This window comes from Arvicola amphibius, chromosome 1, assembly GCF_903992535.2.
Source record: "Arvicola amphibius chromosome 1, mArvAmp1.2, whole genome shotgun sequence".
Taxonomy (NCBI): domain Eukaryota; kingdom Metazoa; phylum Chordata; class Mammalia; order Rodentia; family Cricetidae; genus Arvicola; species Arvicola amphibius.
In genome coordinates this window covers 54,736,166-54,757,271 of record NC_052047.1, presented here as the reverse complement: position 1 = coordinate 54,757,271, position 21,106 = coordinate 54,736,166, and the positions used below count along the sequence as shown (strand labels likewise).

Genomic DNA, 21,106 nt, shown 5'->3' with positions numbered 1-21,106 from the left:
TAAATTAACCACAGAAGGAACAAAAACAATTCAGCTCATTGAACAACTAGATCACATCTGAGTTTAAAGCTAAATTTAAATTCTGTTCTATTCATTAAGTCACATTTTGTCCCCTTATGGTATATTATGGAATATGTACAAGTGAGAGGGGATAAGAGAAAGAGACATTTCTCAGCTGTTCAATAGTTAATATTACTCTGAAGATGCTCGTGCAACCGTTATAACTCCAAAAAAGTGTAACTTAAGATCTATATAAGCGAGTTTAAACTCAGGTTTATGGGCAAGTATCATCTGAAAGGATATGCAGATTATATTGTTAATACCAAAGATGCAATGAGAAAAACCACTAACCCAAATCATCATGGCCAAATTAATTAAAGCAGGCAATTAAAGCAAGCTTTTTCATTTGTGTACATGGGCTGCCTCTCCTTAAGTTGGGGGGAAGGTTGAGGGGATCAGTATTAGATATGAAGAAGACAAGGCTTTTGTAGCTCAGGGATAGGGATTTTTCAAATGGAGGGTTTAGTGGGCAAGGCACGAGGGGGTCACAGAACAAGTTAGTATTAATGACTTGAAACAAAGACATAGTTGCAAGGTGGGCCTAACAAGGTAGTCATAGGTGGCTATATAACTTTTTGAAACAAAGATAGGGTTTCAAAATGGTTAAGAATAACTTTTTGAAGCAAAGGTATGATTGCCATTCCTGGAACAGTCATTACAGAATCATTTGTAGTTAAGGTTACGGGTGAGAGATAGCCCAATCCTTGAGAAACAAGTTTAATCATGCTGTTTCATGTACAATGTAAGCATCCAGGGATTTTAGCTTTACGGTAATAAATAGCAGTGATGGTCTAGAGAGCAGTCCTCCACATGTACTGAGGAAAAAATGCTATCTGGATAGAAAAGAAAGAAGGTTGCCACCCAGAAACGGGTTTACTGCCCAAGATGGACTTACTAATTTTTTGCCTCATTTTTTCATTTTTCAAAGCTAACAAAACAAAACCTTAAAGCATATTTCATGTGCTAGCTGACTCAAGATAGCTGTCAATGATTTGTGTACTGTCTGGTATTCCAGTGTCGTGTAATTCACTCCATTATTATAATATGGCAGCTGAGGTGATTAAGAGTATATCCCAGAAGTATGTTACGAGACGCTGTTTATAAACGACGGAGCTCTCCATCTCACACACCCGCTCATGCTCTTACTCCCCACCACTTGCAGTCATACTCTGCCCTCACTGTTTTCTCTGGCCTCTTCCATTTTATTTCTCTCTTCAGAAGAGTGAGCAGCCCTCATGGGAGGCTCACAAGAAAAATCACCCTTATAAAAGTCAATAGTTTACTTCCTGGAAGTTTATATTCCACATTAACAAAATCTTAAAAGGCTGAAATCTCAGTTGATTCTCAATTGCAGCCTTGTGAAGAACCGTGAGTCAAATCCATTCAATAGTCATTTTCAGATTTGTGATCCAGATAAAATGTGAAAGAATATATCTTTATAGTTTTAAACAGCCAAATTTCAGAGGTAATTTGTCATAAATAAATACTGTACTTTATGTTACATATTAGTGGGATGCTATTTTAATAAAAGATTAAAGTAGTGACTTTTGAACCAGACCATGAGCTAAGAAGTGATTCTAATGAAAGCCTAAAATAGCCTCAAGAGTAAACTAAGTAGGAAAACTAGGAAGTGATACTAGATATAGAGAAATAAATATATATTTATTATGTAACGGCAAATCTATTTTGTGTACAGTAACTTCCAAAGTCAAAATAAAATGGGCCTAATGTTGAAGATCTGGGGAAATTTCTAAGAGAAAATGGAAGTACTTTGGTTTGTTCTTGCTAGTTAAATTAAAATGAAAATGGAGATAAATTAAAGGAAGAAATGTTTAAAATAAATGCTATCAAGTCATGCCTATTTAAAAATTCTCATACTTATCTATCTCCATATATGTATATATACACATATAAATATATATATATACATGTATACATATTCACATACACATACACACACACACACACAGAGAGAGAGAGAGAGAGAGAGAGAGAGAGAGAGAGAGAGAGAGAGAGAGAGAGAGAGAGAGAGAGAGAGAGAGAGAGGATGATCAACTTGAAGAATGGTTATTCAGAAAGATCAAATGAGAGAACTACTGGAAACTTACACCTGGGACACTAGTTTCCTGCTGCTGAATGCTGTGGGCTTCCTATAGATTGCTTTTATTTGCTGTCCTAAGCTTTTATTTTTATTTTGTTTTAAAGAGGGTGTCTCATTATTCAGTCTTGGAAGGCCTGGGGCTCACTATGTAGACTAGGTTAGCCTCAAATTCATAAAGCATCCCCTGCCTTTGCCTCTGAGTGCTGGGATTAAAGACATGTGCCTACATACCCAGCCTGAGATTTTATTTTTGAGGGAGAAGTGATGTCACAGTATCAAATCAAAGTGATATTACAATATCAAACAAACAAACAAAAAACCCAAACCCCTCTGAGAATTAACCAGAGATTCGATTCACCTTTTGGTTTCAGAGCATTTTAGCATCCCCAGCTGCAGGCTATGAACCTTTAAATTCATATATTCCCACACCCACTAACCCCGCACTGGAGAAGAATGAGTTTTATGGTTCTAGACATAGAAGGAAACCTCTATTACTAACTGGTATCAAAGCATAAGTATCAGTGGGTAAACAAAGAAAAGAGCATTAACATAGAGGAAAACAGTGCAGAGGAGTTACTAAGTAAGTCTGGCACTGGGGATCATCTGAGGCCCACACTGTCACACTGCTAATGTGGGATTCCCCTCTGTATGCTGGGATTACCATTAATGAATAAAGAAACTGCTTTGGACCTATAGCAGGGCAGAATTTAGCTAGGCGAGAAAAACTAAACTGAATGCTGGGAGGAAGAGGGCAGAAATGTCCAGTTCCTATTGTCATACTCATGAATATCTTGTGTATCACCATAGAACCTTCACCTGGCATTGGATGGAGAAAATGACAGAGCCCCACATAGGAGCACCGGACTGAGCTCCCAAGGTCCCGATGAGGAGCAAAAGGAGGGAGATCATGAGCAAGGAAGCCAGGACTGTGAGGAGTGCTTTTACCCATTGAGACGGTGGAACAGATCTAACGGGAGACCACCAAGTCCAGTCAGAATGGGACTGATGGAACAGGGGACCAAACCGGACTCTCTGAATGTGGCTGACGGTGGAGGAGGACTGAGAAACCAAGGACAATGGCAATGAACATGAACTCTACAACATGGACGGGCTCACTGTGAGCCTTGTCAGTTTGGTTGCTCACCTTCCTGGACTTAGGGGGAGCTGGGAGGACCTTGGACTTAACATAGTGAAGGGAACCCTGATGGCTCTTTGTCTTTGGAGAGGGGTGGAGTGGGGGTATGGGTGGAAGGGAGGGGAGGGAAGGGGGGGGGAGATGGAAATCTTGAATAAAAAAATGAGGAAAAAAAAACAGAAAAAAAATAAACATAGAAAAAACAAAAAAAAAAAAGAAAGAAAATGTCTTTGAGGAAACCTAATGTTTGCACTTAATAGTCAGAAACTAAAGCACTGATTCAGAAATAGACTCAAAGTTCTAAAGAAGTATAAAGAGAATAAACAGTCCACCAAACAATCTGTAGATAAACAGAAAATATATAAAAAGCATAAATCTGGAGTTGAATGAATACTATTTAAAACTAAGAGTTCACTCTAACAGAAGAATGAATAAACCCAAAGACTGACCAAGTGAGATTATTCAGGCAGCTGGAAGAAAGGAAGAGCAAGAGAGAAAGAAGGGAAGTAGAAGATGAGGGCAACAAAGGCTTCAGACTCATGGAGTTTAAACATATCCTTGAAGACAGGAGACAGAGTAAAAAAAAGACACAATGTGAAAAATGTGATACTGCCCAATCTGATGAAAAACATCTGTCTACACATTCAGAAACTCAACTAAATGACAAGCAGAGTAAGCTCCGCCAGGTTCCTATTTAGATATATTCACATCAAACTACCAGAAAAAATGGAAAACAATAAAGCTTGAATGAATGTAATGAGAAATACAAATGAAATCATACAAGGGAGATTCAGTAAAATTAATAACAAACTTCACATCAGAAACCATGGAGGCCAGAAGAAATAAAGAGTGCAAAAGTGTGGTAACCATAGAGTAGCATGTAAAACAAAAACTATCAGTGTATGTTTGTTTCTAAGCTTTCCTTCTTCCTATCTCATTTAGAAACTATGTATAATAGAAGTGTTATAAAACTAAGTTGGTCGACATCCTCTGTATAAAGATAAAATAGAATGACAGTAACAACATAAAGGAATTAAGACAGAGTGAGAACATATGGCAATAAGCTTTACATATATTTTTAAAGTTGCTGCTATTCATTCAAATAGGACTATTGCATGTTAAGATGCTAACTGTAATCTCCATGACGATTATCAAGAAAATATTTGAAATAATAATTTTAAAAACAGCAACAAAATTAAATGATCCACTACAAAAGCATCACAAAGGAAAGTCACAAAGGAGGCAAAGGGAAACCAAAAAGAAACAAGACATGAAGAAACCAAGTAATAACATGACTAATAGAAATTCAACTTTATCAGCATTTATATTAAATATAAGCAGACTAAACATTCCTAGCAATATACAGAGACGTGGAGAATGGGTTTGAAAATTCTTAATTATTCAAATGTATGCTGTTAAAAGAGATACATTAAATTCAAAGACTCAAAACAAGTTTAAAGAAAAAGGTTGAAAAAGAAACACAACATGAAAAAGACAAGTAAACTTTATAGAAAAGTGAAAAGAATCAGTAAGATGAACACAGCTCTACCACACACACAGAATGCCGTGACATTAACAGGAGAATACATATTGCTATCAAGTGCACATGGAAATTCTCCACGGAGAGGGATATGTTATGCTTCAAGACAAGTCTCATGTTGAAGAATTAAAAACATCTGAAGGATTTGCAAGCATGAGGACCCCAGTTCCATTTTCAGCACCCACATAAACCTGTGCATAGTGACATGTTCCTGTATCCACAGAACAGTGGAGGAAGAAATAGTAGGATACTTGGGGTCTCCTGGACAGACAGCCTAGCCAAACTGTCAAATTCCAGATTCATTGACAGACCGGTCTCAAAAAGTAAAGTGTATAGTGACTGAGGAAGACACCAGTCTCCACACACATGTATCCCCTTCAGCATGTGCACATACATTTGGACACACACAGTCAAGAGTTAGAAGGAGTATTATGATCAAGTATAATTTGAATGAAACAAAATCAATATACTAACAGGTAGGAGATGCAGCTAACAGTGCTTGGAAGTTTATAGCTCTAAACATATACAAAAAAGTCCAAATCAATATCCTCATGTCTCACGCTAAAAGAAAATGAATTAAAAACTGAATCAAATCAAACAGAATGTAAATAAATGGCTAGAGAAGAAATCAATGAAATACAGAATGGAAAAACAAAAACCAATGAAACTAAAAGTTCATTACTTAAAATTAAAAAATGTAAAACATTAACTAGACTGATAATGAAAAACTAGATAAGCTTATAGTTGCAAAAACTGGGGTGAAAAGTAATACCACCGATTTTAAGAAAAAACACAGAAATATAAGAAAATACTATAAAAATGATACCTCAATACATCAAATAACCTAGGCAAAATAATCTAATTCCTAGAAGAACACAGCTGGCTAACTGACTCAAGAAATAATAACAGAAAGTATATGCAGACTTAAAGCAGGTAGAGATCGAATCAATAAACAAAAACACTTACTACAGGGGAAAAAATACAGAAGCAGATGGTTTTGATTGCTATTTTGCCATCAGACATTTAAACAAGAATTAGTTCGAACTCTTCTAAAACTCTTTAAGTCAAAAACAGCTATACTAACACATTCTGTAAGGTTATAAATCTGATGTCAAGACAGGACAAAAAAGGCATGTTGAACACTATCAAAAGAAAACAAGCCAGGAAGTTGTGGCACATGCCTAGCACTTGAAAGGCAGAGGCAGACAGATCTCAGTGAGTTCCTGGTCTACAAAGTGAGTTCCAGGACAGCCACGATTGTTATACAGCGAAACCCTGTTTTGGGAAAAAAAAAACAAAGCAAACAAACGAAAAAAAGGAGAGAAAATTATTCATTTTACACACACACACACACACACACACACACACACACAGAGAGAGAGAGAGAGAGAGAGAGAGGGGGGGGGGCTCAAATAGAGTCCTGCAATACATAAAACGGAAAACGGACTGAATAACAAAATAAGAGAGGCTTATCCCATGGACTGTAGTTTGGGTCAACAAATAAGAATCACCTAGTAACCATAAAATTACTTATTAATAGAATACATCACAGAAAAGCATCATTTCCTTAAATGCAGAAAAAGCACTTAACAGCATGCAGCAAGCCTTTGTAATAACAGTACTAACACACTAAGAATAGAAGACAGCTACTTCAATCCACATGGCATAGTAATGACGATTGCAAATGTTGTAGTTTCCCCTCTTTGTGAGACAGGATTTCACTATGTAGCTCTGTTGAACACTGCAATCTTCCTGCGAGTTTTCTTTTTTTCTACCTTACTGGACACTAAAATAAAGGAATGGGCCATAGGGCACAACTTCTTAATCCTGAGCTGTTGGAATTAACTAAAATATTAAACTATAATAATTTTCTGGGTTCTATTTTTAACCTATATTATTTTGACTCACAGATTCAATTTGTCATTTGTTAGAATTTCATTATGTTTGCTTTTATTATGCTATCATATATGAATGGACAGTTTCTTAGTGCTTATTTATAAAGGTTGATTCATCTATAATTGTATGTATGCATGCTTGTATGTCTGTGTGGAGGTGAGTGCATTGGAATGCAGGTGCCCACTGAGGCCAGTAGAAGATGTCATATCTGCTGTAGATTGCTGGGAACTAAACTCAGACCCTCTGCGAGAGAAGCAAGCATGCTAACCACTAGCCTTTTCTCTAAGTCCCTCAGCATTTATTTTTGACTAGTTTTTTAATCTGTGCTGAAACCACTATGAAGAACATTCAAATGACAGATTTTATGATACTTGATAATCCATTTTAACAAATTAGATAACTGATATTTTCATTTACATTTTCCTTACTGTCAGTTTTTCTTTCAAAATATTCAAAAGCTTATCTTTCTTATCAATGTCTACACTTAACATATTTGTCCTATAAAGTGTGAAGAACAAGTCTTTAGTTTTAGTCATATCATGATTTCCAGGTACTGTTTGGCATTAGTCTCTGCTCTAATTCTTTCCCACTTGACTATCATTAAATACATAATAGCTATTTTGTTCTACCTTTTGTTTCTTAGCACTTTTAATATTTTAAACTTTTAGCTCAATTATTCATGGCTTCTTCAGAATTCTTACTTTCAATAACTCTTGCTATGTGCAACATACTGTTTAAAAGTTTGTTTTAAATTTCCATTGTAGTGATTTGAATTTTTAGATATTCTGATTGTTTACTTTATATATGCTTCACTGTCAAAAAACTTTAAAAGTTTTAAAAGATTTATTTCTAGTTTTGAGACAGGGTCACTTGTATCTCTGGCTGGCCTGAGCCTCCCTGTGTGCCACCATGTCTAGCTAAATTTATTTTATGTGTATGAGTGTTTGGCCTTGCATGAATGTATGTGCATCACATGCAAGCTTGGTGTTCAGGGAGGAAAGAAGAGAACAGTGGATCTCCTGAACTGGAGCTATGGATGGTTGTGATCTCATAAGAGAGTATTGGATACCCAGGAACTGGAGTGCGGATGCTTGTGAACCACCACTTTGTTGGTGCTGGAAAGAGAACCCAGGTCCTCTGAAAGAGCTTTTTACTGCCTTGCCATCTCTACAGTCCCATGCTGTACTAGCTGTTAACCCACGTTTTTCATTCTTTACTATTTTAAAGAAAACCTTGTTTATTTAATGGATTTTTTCTTTTATAAACACAAGGTCTTGACCACATGGAAGTATGTTACCATCTGCATGCTTAATGCTCATAAAGGCCAGGAAGGATGTCAGATACCCCAAAAACTGGATTTAAGATAGTTTTGAGCCATTATATGGGGGCTGGAAATCTAACTCAGCTCCTCTGCAAGAGCAAGGCTTTCAACTGTTGAGCCATTTCTCCAACTCTAAACCTCATCTTTGATGATCTGGTCTTGCTCTTCATCATTTTCTTCCAGTTTTTTTCTTTCTTTTGTATGTTATAACCTACTTATTTGGGGGGAAAGTAAATGTTCTAGAGAACTTTGTATCTGGGAATGTTCAAAAATTAATTAAGGATGTGTTCTTTGTTTGTTTCGTTTTACCAGGTTCCTGGAGAATTTCAGATTTCTGAATCAGTGTGAATTTGGAATCTTAACTGTTAAGGCACTTCCTGAACAAACCTAATGACCTGAGCTCAGATGCCCAGAATGCCCATAAACAATGGTTACAGTATGTCCCTGAAGGGAGATAGGACAGAGAGACAGGACAATTTCCAGAAATTTTGGGCAAGCTAGCCTGGTTCTACATACTGGTGTAGGTGTATCTTCTATCTATCTGATGATTTCATTGGTTAATTAATAAAGAAGCTGCTTGGCCTGATAGGTCAGAACATAGGTGGGTGGAGTAGACAGAACAGAATGCTGGGGAGGAGGGAAGTTAGTCAGATGCCTCAAGCAGTCACCATGACTCTTCTCTCCGAGATGGATGCAGGCTAGAATCTTCCTGGTAAGCCACCCCTCGTGGTGCTACAAAGATTACTAAAATATGGGTTAAAGCAAGAGAGAGTTAGCCAGTAAGAGGCTAGAGCTAATGGGCCAAACAATGTTTAAAAGAATACAATTTGTGTGTTGTTATTTCGGGTGTAAAGCTAGCTGTGTGGGAGTCGGGTGGGATGAAAAGCAGGCCTGTCCGCAGCTCTCACTACAACATACTGTAGCAAAGAAAACCTTCTTCAAACCCGGTGAGAAGATGGGGACACCCAAAGGTCTGTCTGACCTCCACATGGCATGCACCTACCTGTGCCCTCTCTGATAAGTTACCAGAGAAGAGTCCCCCCTCTGGATACAGAATTCTTTTTGTCTGTCTTACAGTTTTATTCTGCTTTTGTCAGAGCATTTTGTTTAGTGAGACTCTTATAGTTCTCATCTTCTTTATTACTAGGGACAAAAAGCTTCCTTGATTATAAATTCCCCTGTTATATTAAAGGATATTTTAAAATAATCAAATTTCCAAAGCATTTCTTATAACTGATGATTCATTTGAAACCAAATTATCCATATTCATTATGTTGAAAATGTACAATTCATTCAGATATGAACCAGAGTAAATCCCTCTCCACCCAGTCATTTGCCCTGAAAGCAGCATCTCCTCATCCCTCTCCTGATGCCCCTGTGCTCTAGTCAAGAAAGTCTATGCAAACAAGGAAAGCAAAAACTTCCATGATTTCTTTGCTTTAAAAACATCAAGAAATTGTATTGCTTAGACTGGAATAAAGAATATGGTTTGTATTTTACACCGTAAAAAAAATAAAATTCATCTAGTTCTTTGAAAAGATAATCAGGTTGATTACCCCTAACTATAATATAAAGAATAAGAAAACACACAGAAGCTTACTAGAACCAGAAATAAAAGGAATCATTATTATAGATGTCAATGAATTAAAAAGAGAATAAAGATATGAATAAGTTCATGCTTAAAATTTTACTAATAGTTGGGAATATATTGATTTCTTGTAAAGTAATCTGTCAAAACTTTCAGAAAGAATCACAGGCTAGGTGGTGGCATGTCTTTAACCCCAGCACTCAAGAGTGAGAGAGGCAGGTGGATCTATGAATTGAGGCCAGCCTGGTCTACAGAGCTGGTTCATGACAGTCAGGGCTACACAGAGAAACACTGTCTCGAGAAACAAAAGAAAATCAAATAATTAGAATGGCTTGTAGCTTTTGTTTAAAGAAACTTCATTAGTAATACAAGTCAAACATCAACTCAGATAATTTCACCTGTGAATTTTACCAACATTTAAGGAAGAGATTCACCAATTGCCTAAAATGTCTTCTAAAAAGCAGGAATAGATTGCAATATCAAAGAGTCTCCTCTGTCTCATTTTTTTTTTTTTGAGACAGGGTTTCTCTCTGTAGCACTGGCTGCCCTGGAACTTGGGTTGTACATCAGGCTGCCCTGGAACTCAGTTCTACCTACCTCCTCCTCTGCCTCCTGAGTGCTAGGATTAAAGGTATGCACCAACACCCAACAAAATAAATTTTTTCTCTTTTGTTTTTCAAAACAGGGTCCTTAATGCAAAGTCTTTTTAACACACAGCACAGAAGCAACTTGATATCCACCTACAAAGACAGGAACTAAATATACACCTTTCACAAAAATTAAGTCAAAGTACAGATATGCCTAAATGCAAAATGCAAACCTATTACAGTTCTGGACCATATCATTGGAGAAAATGAATATAGTGAACTTCATTTCTGGTGACAAGTAAGATGGTAGTTACTTAGTATAGGGACATAGGTAGGTTTGTGGCTCTTTACACAGGAACGCAGCATTTTTTTTTTTTTACTAAACTGAAAAGGAGACTTACCATATAATGCAGTCATTGCACTGAGATATCTACATACAAACACAAACTTATCAATATTTAAAGCAACTCTGTAACTACTAGAAGCTGGAAGTAACCAAGATGTTCTTCAGTAAATACATGAATAAACAAAACTACAGTCTACTCTTACCATGGAGGTCTTACTCAGCTAATAAGAAAAAAAAAAACAGTGAAACCTTAAATGTATATTCCTACGTGAAAAATGTGTCCAAAGAATATATATTCTGGACAGTTCCAATTAAAGGATCTTATGGAGGAAATAGATTGATCCTGATAGTGAAAAGTGCCACCATTTGGAGATGTTATGGGATGGGGTATAAGTAGATGGAATACAGAAGATCCTCAGGATATAACACTACTGTTGCCTGACACTTCCAAAGAGCCTGCAAGCCAGGATGCTTTGGGTAAACCCTACAAATAAGTTTAACAAGTATGCACAACACATATAAAATGATCCTAATGTAAATTATGGACTTTAGATATGTGCTGTTTAGTTTTATCTTAACTCGACCCAAACTAGAGTCATGTGGGAAGAGGGAACCTCAAATGAGAAAATGCACCCTCCAGGTGGGCCTGTGAGCAAGCCTGTGGCATAGTTTCATGATTGGTAATTGATGTGGGAGGGCCCATTCACTGTGGACAGTGCCACACTTGCAGTGGTGGTTCTGAATGCTGTAAGAAAGCAATAAAGTCAGGAAGCAGCTTTCTTCCATGGCTTCTACTTCAGTTTCTGCCTTCAGGTTTCTGGCCTGCTTGAGTTTCTGCCTTGATTTTTCTCAGTGATGAACTGCTAGGAAGTTCAAGATGAAATAAACCCTTTCATCCCCAGGTTGCTTTTGGCCATGTTGTTCATCAATGTTGGTTTATTAACTGTATCAAATACAAAATGAATGAGATGTTTATAATGGAAAATGAAGGAAAGCGGAAAAAATATATGAGAACACTGAGCTTTCTGCTTCATTTGCATACTTAAATTCACTCTTTAAAAAAACAGATTTAACTAGGTGTTGTAGTAAATGCCTGTAATTCTAATACTCAGGAGGTTGAGGCAAAAAAATTTAAAGTTTATGATCAGTATGGCTAAATAATCAGACCACACCTGAAAAAACAAAAAGGTCTGTTAACGAAAAAATAATTTTAAAAAGATTAAGTGAAAAATCTGTATTTGTTTTTATGTTCTTCCTTAAAAAAATCTTTCAGTAGATGGCACCAGAGATCCTTTAGAACAGTGATTCTCACCCTTCCTAATGTTGCAACTCTTTAATACAGTTCCTCATGTTGTAGTGACCCCAACGATAAAATTATTTTTCTTGCACTTCATAACTTTAATTTTGCTACTGTTATTAACCATAATGTAAATATTTGATATGCAGGATGTATTTTTATTGTTATAATTTGAACTTAATTAAAGCATAATGATTAATCACAAAACAATAGGCTGTGAAATATTTATTTCTAATTACAAATAAATGAAACTTTGTCTTGAAGCATGGTATAGCATGGGTAACAATATAACAAAAGTAAACTACATTGCTCCGTTTTGTAACAGTATGTGTAAAAAGCCAATGTAAGTGCAAAGGTTGAGATTGCTTCTTTCTCACTAGATCAGAAATTCCTGGGGCAGTCTTTGCAGAACGAAGATCATCTTCCACAAGTCTATCTCTGTATTTAGACTTGAAAACTAACAGGCTGGAAAACCCTGTTTCACAAAGATATGTTGTTGGAAATGGAAGAAGGTACAACACAGTCCCAGACAGAACAGGATATGACTGTAAACACTTGATCCAGAATTGACATTGTAGAGAATTCAATTCTTGCTGTAATAAGTTCAGGGAAGTCCTCTTGTGCTGTCTCAGAAACATCTTCAACTTTGACTGTGAATGGGCTTCTGGCAATCACAAATAGGGTGTCAGGCAGATTTGGAAAATATGATCAAATTTCATCTGCAAGCATGTCATAATCCTTTTGTCTGGTTTAATGTTATGTTCCACAAAACAGATAAGACAGGCAACATGTAAATTTTACTTTCACTGAACTTCTTTTTGCCAAAGCTGAAGTTTCCTTTGGAATGACTGGATCTTTTCAGACAAATTGAGGCATGTTGCATTTGGTCCTTGCAGTGATAAGTTTAACTTATTCAAGATGGCGAAGATGTCCACCAAGTAAGCTATTTTCTGCAATTCATTTTTATTGCTGAAAAGTGATTCAAACTGTGGTCTTGATTTCTGATTAAAAAATGTTTAATCATGAAGCTCAAAAACTTGTTTTAAAACCTTTCCCCTGGGGAAAAAAACCATTTCCTCTGGACAACAATCTCGCTTCAGTCTGAAATAGCAGAGCTTTGCTTGGTGCATCCAACTCATTGCAGTTCTGAAAACAATTGGCTGTTTAAAGTGCTCGCCTTGACAAAATTGACAGAACTTACGACTCTTCTCATTACTTCTTGTAACTCTTGTGGCATTGTCTTCATTGCTAATATTTGCCAATGAATCATACAGTGAGTTCCAATGACTTTGGTGACTCATTCAATACCAAACACTGAAAACCAAATCAACATCCTAGTATAGCCGGAGTGCCATCTGTGAAAACACCACAAACCTTTCCCAAGAGAGCTTATGCTCTTTCAGAAATGAACCAACTGCACCAATACATCACGCACAGTAATTTTATTTAAAGAGGTTTACGAAAAAGGAACTCATCTTTAAAGTCGCCATCATTAATATACCTTACGAAAACCAGTAACTGTTTACAACATCTGTAGATTCATCAAGCTGGATACGAAATACTGGAAGTGGAGCTGATTTAATTTCTTGGATTATTTGTTCTATAATATCAGCATACATATCTATTCTTCTGTGGACAGTGTCTAATGATAAGGAAATTTCACCCAATGTATAACAAATTTGTCTCTAATCATAACTCCAACAATGTCTTTGGCTGCTGGCAACAGTAAATCCTCAGCAATGGTATGGGGTTTCATGGCTCTAGCGATTCTGAGTGCCACCAAATAAGAAGCTTCAATGGCTATTATGTTTTGTTTGTGGTACTTAGTGTCAAGCCTGGATTTCTTGAGTCCATCAGCATTGCTTCTAAAATAGCTGGTATTCTTGCCGGTGAAGCTCAGATGTTTGCTATCAAAATGACATTTTAATTTGTTCAGCTTCATACATTTGGCTGATAGAAGTTCACAACAAACAACACATTGTGGTTTTCAATTCCTGCTGTAATTATTGAGATAAAACCATACTGTAAAAAATCCTCACTATATTTTCTTTTCTTAACGTTCTTCTCTACACGATCCAATGTTATGGGATGGTTTTCTAATGAAAATAATATATAACAATAGCTTTAATAATACAAAAGATGATACATGGCATAGTTCAGTCAATAAAGTTCATTAAAATTTCCCATGATTTACCATTCTGCTTTTTAAAAACATACCTGTTACTATCACAAGGGGGCAGTATTCACATCAACCACAGCTGAATATAAAAAAAAAAGATCAACATCCAGATTAAGTTTCCATGATACAGATTTTTTTTTACAGCACACGATTTTACATCTACCCAGTAATTATAATTCATGAAATATTTTCCTCCAATACTGCTGATATTAACACAGTAGTAGCTGCTCTAGTGTGTGACTAGTCCCATGTAAGTACATTATGGTGCTGACCCTGTCATATACACTTGTATCTATTTGGGGTGTATGTGATGGGGTTGGCTGTAATAATGTCATCAAGTCAGGTATTTAAATGTGGGCGTAAAAGCATGTAGGTGGACTTGCCTGGAGACAATAGAATGGTGTCTCAGTTCCTAAGACCATCAGAAATAAGTGTTTTCCGGATGGTCTTAGGCAACCCTTTTAGGGTTGTTTGACCCCCCAAAGTGGTCACAATCCACAGGTTAAGTACGACTGTTTTAGAATATATAACAAGAAGCACAGTGCTACTCATATTTTGTTTTTATATATGCTTTTGAAATCCTCTTTACTAATAAATAATATGACTGATGCTCTAAGAAAGAGGTATTATTTATCAATAACTCTACATTTGAGTGCAAGTGATGTCATTCCATAGTTAGGTACCTAAACTTGGAAATGTAGGAATGCCAATTTGGTGAATCAAGAAGGTGGTATACGACGCTATTTACAAGCCAAATTCTGACTCACTGTGGCATTCACACAGCAGTTTCAGCTGACACTTCCCAACTACTAGCAAGCAAGCCTCTCAGTAAACTTTCTTTCTCCAGAATGAAGAGCATTAAACATGGCATGAAGATATTTTAAAGTTTCTATTCTCTTCAGTCTGAAACATAATAATGTTTCTTTATAGGGGGCCTTGGAGGGAGGAGATCAGGAATGATGTAAATATAGCATACATATATGGAATTTAAAAATATATAATACAAAAACAGGATGCTAACACCTTAATTCATCAAGCAACTAGTCACTCACCCACAGGCATTCCATTGGATAAACCTGATGTACACTTTTATGGCCAACAAATGAAGCAGCTTTCATTTATCAGATAAAACTTATTATCCCAACTTTTGATTTCAGATGAAGGACAAATGGTCTTATACAGGAGTCTGGTTATTTTGTAATATACTCCCTGGCAAAGGAGTAAATTGTACTATAGGCTACTACGGTGGGGCTAGGAAAAGACTACACGGAATCAAAGTAGTATCTAGAGAAGAAAAAAAAAGGGGGGGGATTCTTCTAGATAGAAACTCCTAACTGGATATTAGATATAAAGCAAAGGATAACTAGACTACAATGCATAGCTCCAGAAAAGCTAGGTAACAAGGAGGACCCTAAGAAGGACACATGGATGGCCCTAGGAAGAGGAAACAGATGAGATTTCCTGGGTAAACAGGGGCAAGAGGTCGGTAAAAGAAAGAGAAGGGGTGTGAGAACATAAGGGAATGGGATGGTTGAGGAGAAGAGGGATGGAGTGGGAGAACAATGAAAGAGAGATCTTGACAGAGAGAGCCGCTATGGGGTTAGGGAGAAACCTGGAGCTGGGAAAATTCCCAAGAATCCACAAGGACGATCCCAGCTAAGACTCCTAGGAATAGTAAAAAGGGTGCCCGGACTGGTCTTCTCCTGTAATCAGATTAGTGAATACACCAATTATCATCATAGAGCCTTCATCCAGTAACTAATGAAACCAGATGCAGAGATCCACAACCAAGCAATAGGCCGAGCTCTGAGAATCCAACTGGAAAGAGGGAGGAGGGAATATATGAGCAAGGGAGGTCAAGATCATGATGGAGAAATCTACAGAGACAGTTGAACCAATCTTGTGGAAACTCATGAACTCTAGACTGACAGTGTGGAGCCTCTCCATGTATAGGAGACAGTGGATAGTCAGATAGTCCAAGTTTCATCACTGTCTCCCACACAATCTGAGGGGCCCTTGTCAGTAGGACCAGATCTATCCCTGGTGCATAAGCTAACTTGTTGGAGCTTATTTCCTATAGTGGGATGTCATGTTCAGTCTTAATGTGTGTGTGTGTGTGGGGGGGGCTTCATTCTGTCCCAACAATGTGCCAGACTTTGTTGACTCCCCAAGACAACTAAATACGGCACTTCTCTTTCTTTAACATACTGGTCACCAAGAGCTCGGGAAGCAGTGGGTGACTATAAATTTGCTTCACTGAGAATTAATAAACTAATGCTTAAAGAGAAAAAACCCCAAGAAATACAGCTAAGATAAATAGAAATGATATGTTTATTCTATCAATTCTCCATTTACCTACTGGTAAACCAAGGTATGTATTTTCAACTAAAGGATGATAGAGCAGAAAAAAGTATGGTCCAGCTCTGTAGCTATCATGAGAGCAAACAGGAAAGTCATTTGCCTTGAGCCCCACATTTATAAATTTTATACACAACTCTCTCTCTCACTTATACCCACATGCACACATATGTACCTACACAATACCCTTTTCAAATAAGGTTATATATTTCTATATGTCAGGATTATAAGAAGCCTTAATCTTTTTTAACAATTTTTTTTTGAAATTTCCTATCATGTAACTCAAACCCACCCATCTCCCAGTCCCTCCACATCTGCCCCTCACTCTTGTAGTATTTCCCCCAAAGGAAAATTAAAAGAGAAATAGAGACAAATCAACAAACAAAACAACACAACATTTTGCTCCTCTGTCTTTGCCTCTTCATCCCCTCTTCATTTCACTGGAACTTGGAAGCAAGGCATCCCTGTGGACTTTGTTGGGAACTAGGGCCACAGACATCAACAAAGACCCTGGCTGCAGCAGGACCACAGAACCAGTCATGTTCCTCAGCGGCCTATTAGGCGGGCTGTCACCATGGGCCTGGGAAAAAGGCTTAATCTTAAAACCAAATTTCTATCCTCTAAAGTAATACTTTTTATAGATCCTATAATCATTTTACAACTATAATTTCATTTTATAAATATGTCGAAAGTTTAATTTGTTATACAAGACATTTAAAATATAAAGATTTTGTAGCCCACTCCAAACATAAATTTGCCAAGCCTCTCTCAAGCTTTCAGAGCTTTTGCTTTTGTTTCTTAGCCATGTTCATTTTCTACGGGTCTAAGTATATAATTTTTCTACTACTACATGAAGGACATAACTTAGATTGTCTTAACTCTTATAAGGTTACTCTACCCAACAACTCAAGTACAAGGCATAAAAGTACTTCAGTAAAATAATCAACATTCAGGAAACAAGGAACATTGATAATTATTTGATAAAGGATTTTTGTTGAGAGTTTATAAATAATGCCTATACACCACCAATGACAGTAGACAACTAAATTAATATGGCCCAATAATTTCAGCAGACAGTTTAAAAAGAAAGGTGCACAAACTTGCTCAGAACGTCAATCCACACCCACTAGAAAAGGCAGCACCAGTGACAACAGCAATGCTGACACGGCCTGGAGTATGGAGATCTTTGTGCTTGTAGAGAATGGCCTGGCCGTTATCAACACATTTTCAGTATGCAAAGACCTATGACCTGGTAAAAATATTTATGAATTTTTCCTAGAGGAATAATACATGCTCAAAAACTTGTCTAAGAATGGTCATAGCAGCCTTATTAGTAATGTTTTGATACTTATTAATAGCTCCTCTCTAAGGAAGGAACAAGAAAGAATAAAGGAAAACAACTTTCATTTTAATTTTGGGTCAGATGGTATCAATAGCCCTAATTAGTGCTTACTCAGAAAAAAAGAACAGCTTTACAACAGAAAATAAGCTTAGCTTTAAATTTAATGAGCTTAAAATTCCTCCTGCAACGTATAGAGGCCTAGCAAGTAACACAGACTTTATTAATAGAGACTGTGAGCATTTAAGCACAGGTTAAGTGGCGAAGTCACTAAAGGCAGACAGAAAAATCTAAAAGTCAGAATAGGTATATGTCAAAAATTTTACATGTACACAGAAAATCTACAGATACATTCTTAAAGGTAGGGCAGTATAAGCAAAGTATGAAGATCAAAAAGTAAAGGAACAAATGGGATTCGTGAACATTTTAGTGCAGGGACTCCTTTGGCTATGTGGTACACAACATGCTAATATATTCTATTATCCAAGACAAGTTCAGAAGAAACAATAAGTAGCCTAACTGCTAACTCTTCAGCTGGCCTAACTGCTATTGCAAAATAAGAAACTTATAATGACACTGGACAGAAAGGGTGAATTAGTTTCTATTCATATGGGGGTGTAGTTTGGTAATTTGTTCAAAAACATATTAGCTCAACAACACATTATGTCTACCCACAGTCTATGGCAGAAATGTGATGAGAAAGTATTCAGAATGCTGAATCATTTTTAGTAATAGGTTATTCTGCTTCAATCTCTGACCAACAAATTCGTTGTCTGGATAAGCCCTTTTCCTTCTCTATACAACCATCTTCAGCAAAGCTGAAGCCTGAAGTTACTGCTGGAAGTGTCACAAATGTCTGAGTGATAAACTTAGCCACTCTAACAAATAACGGTTCTCAGTACTTCGTGAGTCTGTGCTATGTCTGGGTTACTTGTAGGAAAAACATAAAACCAAGTAAAATGCTATGTTTTAACAACAGAGTGAATAAGGGACAACAGGGGCTAAAAGGTCCATTCTAAACAAGTTCAATTTAATGACTACTATAGAATTTAGACATAATGATCACATACTGGTCATAACAAAAAACACAAGCAAACAAATAAACCCTACATCTAGTGTTCAAATGCTACAGCAGCAGAAGGAAACAGTGAGGCCTAATACTGAACTAAAAACATATTTCTGTGTTGTTTTTGTCCACTGAGTATCTGCCAATAACACCCTTCCAAGCATTGCTTTTGGAACTTACCGTCTTTAGTTACCGTACAAGACTCCAGATAAATGCAAATTATTACTAAGTATTTTTTAAAAAGAGCTGCAAAGACACAGAGCCATATCTTAACTAAAGCTTGCCTTTTTGTTTTTACGAATGCATTTACTAAAAATCAAGTATCTAGGATCTAATAGGATCATGATCTGTACTTTTTAGTCCTAGCTACTAAGAGGCTAAAGCAGGATAATAGTTCAGAGCCAGTGTGGAAAACATGAAAGACCCATTCCTTACATTAAAAAAGGGGAGGTGGAGGTGGAATGAAGTGATGGGGTAAAAAACAACAGAATAGGATAAAAAAAAAAAGGGCATACACACTAATAATAAAGAAACAGAGGCCATGGGTTTCAGAGAGTGAGAGGGCAGTGATTGGAGGGAGGAAACAGAAGAAGAAAAATGATGTAATTATATTTTAATTTAAAAAACACAAAAATTTAAAGTAATAAATTAAAACTACAGTTCATAGAAAAATGACAGAATATTCCTCACTTCCTCACAAAATTACTTAACGGTGAAGTCACTGAAGGGAACTATTAAAGAAAAATACTTAATAGAGGGTTTATCAGCTTGGGGTTCTGATCTATAAAGAAGGCAGAGTATAGCCAAGCATCTCAATACAAAGCACATACCTTTCTCACTGACTTTAGTACTTATGGAGTACACAAATTATCACTATGCTAGTGTAAGCATTTTTCTTTCATTTTCTATGCATTCTTAAAATTGGAGGTTTCCCGCAGAACTGCATGTACTGGCTTTTTGGGATCCTAGTTTATTTGGATACACACCTTCCTAGGCTGGTTGGAGCGGGGAGGGCCTTGGACTTCCCACAGGGCAGGGTACCCTGCCCTCTCATAGGACTGGAGGGGGTGGTGGGAGGGTGAATGGGGAGCAGGAGACAAATGGGAGGAGGGAAGGAAGTAGAAATTTTGAATGGTATTATTTATAAAGCAATAAAAAATAAAAAAACAAAAATTGGAGGTTTTCTATGAAAAAAAAGCTATCCCTCCTTCATTTGTTTGTTTGCTTACATGCTATCAGCACAAAACATGCATCATTTATTTAATGGGTTATTATTAAATGGGTTGTAAGATAAAGTTCAATGATTATTATTTAATTCTCAAATTGTTTCAACTCTGCCATCAGTAGCCCTTTTTATTTTAATTCTTTTACTGCACTTTCTTAATTTCTAAAACATGCTCCACATAAACATGCTCCAAAAGCCAGTATCCTATGTTTTCCCATCTGAAGCCATGAAAACAAACACTAATTTAGGAGGCCTTGATTTTTTTTATACAGAAGAATTGTCAATGTATTTCCATGTAAATCAATTTCTATGCTTCAGTGATTATCTTCTATATACCCTGAATACATGCACACACTGTTACAAAAAGTGTGTATCATGGACCTTTTATAAGCATGGATAACTCACTTGTTTCTAAGTTCAGGGGCTGAAAAGCCAACAAACTACAAAACAGAGTGAGTGAATTGTAGTTAAAATATATAACTACTCAGCAAAAAATATTAAACTATACCAAATAATTCAGTTACATCAACATTTTAAATGGTGAGATACTAATTTTCAAAACTGGTTGGTCACATTTAAAAAAAGGTCAGAATTGACCAAATTACAAGAATTTTAAGTTCCTTGTATAAATAAATAACTAAATAAGAGAAACCTAGAAATTAAGTGGTCTCTGAGACTCCAAAACTGAATCTAAACAATCTTTTAAATGGAACTACAGCTATATCATATTGCTAAATGAGATGTGAAAATTTTATGTTACAGTATTTGTAACAAAATACTAGTTCTATGAAAACTGCATTGACAAAATATTTATGTGACAGTAAGAAATGAAAACTGGGTGTCTGTATCCCAACTGAAAGAAGAGGCTTTTCTGATAATGGATAAGAGTGTAGTAGACTGTGGTCAACATGCAGAGAATAGGAGACCTGAGTTTTTAGTTCTAAACAGGATATCCATATATCCCACCCCTACAGCTCAGAGAGCAGAAAGATCACTTTTTATATTAGCATATATTAGATATATGAAATGGTTTCATTATTACATTTTACTCATCCTTATAACGTATTT

At 36.5% G+C, this 21,106-nt stretch overlaps 1 protein-coding gene across 12 annotated transcripts in view; it reads right to left on the bottom strand.

The window, feature by feature from the left end:
• Lcorl (ligand dependent nuclear receptor corepressor like) overlaps window positions 1–21,106 on the bottom strand; it is a 147,247-nt gene that overhangs the window by 44,836 nt on the left and 81,305 nt on the right. For 2 of the 12 annotated variants that reach the window (XM_038328389.1, XM_038328336.1), the window contains one exon: window positions 14,089–14,129. The exons of the other annotated variants lie outside the window; for them this stretch is intronic. In XM_038328389.1, coding sequence (XP_038184317.1) covers window positions 14,115–14,129 — 15 coding nt within the window. In that variant the 3' untranslated portion in view covers window positions 14,089–14,114. The remainder of the gene's footprint in view (window positions 1–14,088; window positions 14,130–21,106) is intronic. 12 annotated transcript variants of the gene reach the window in all.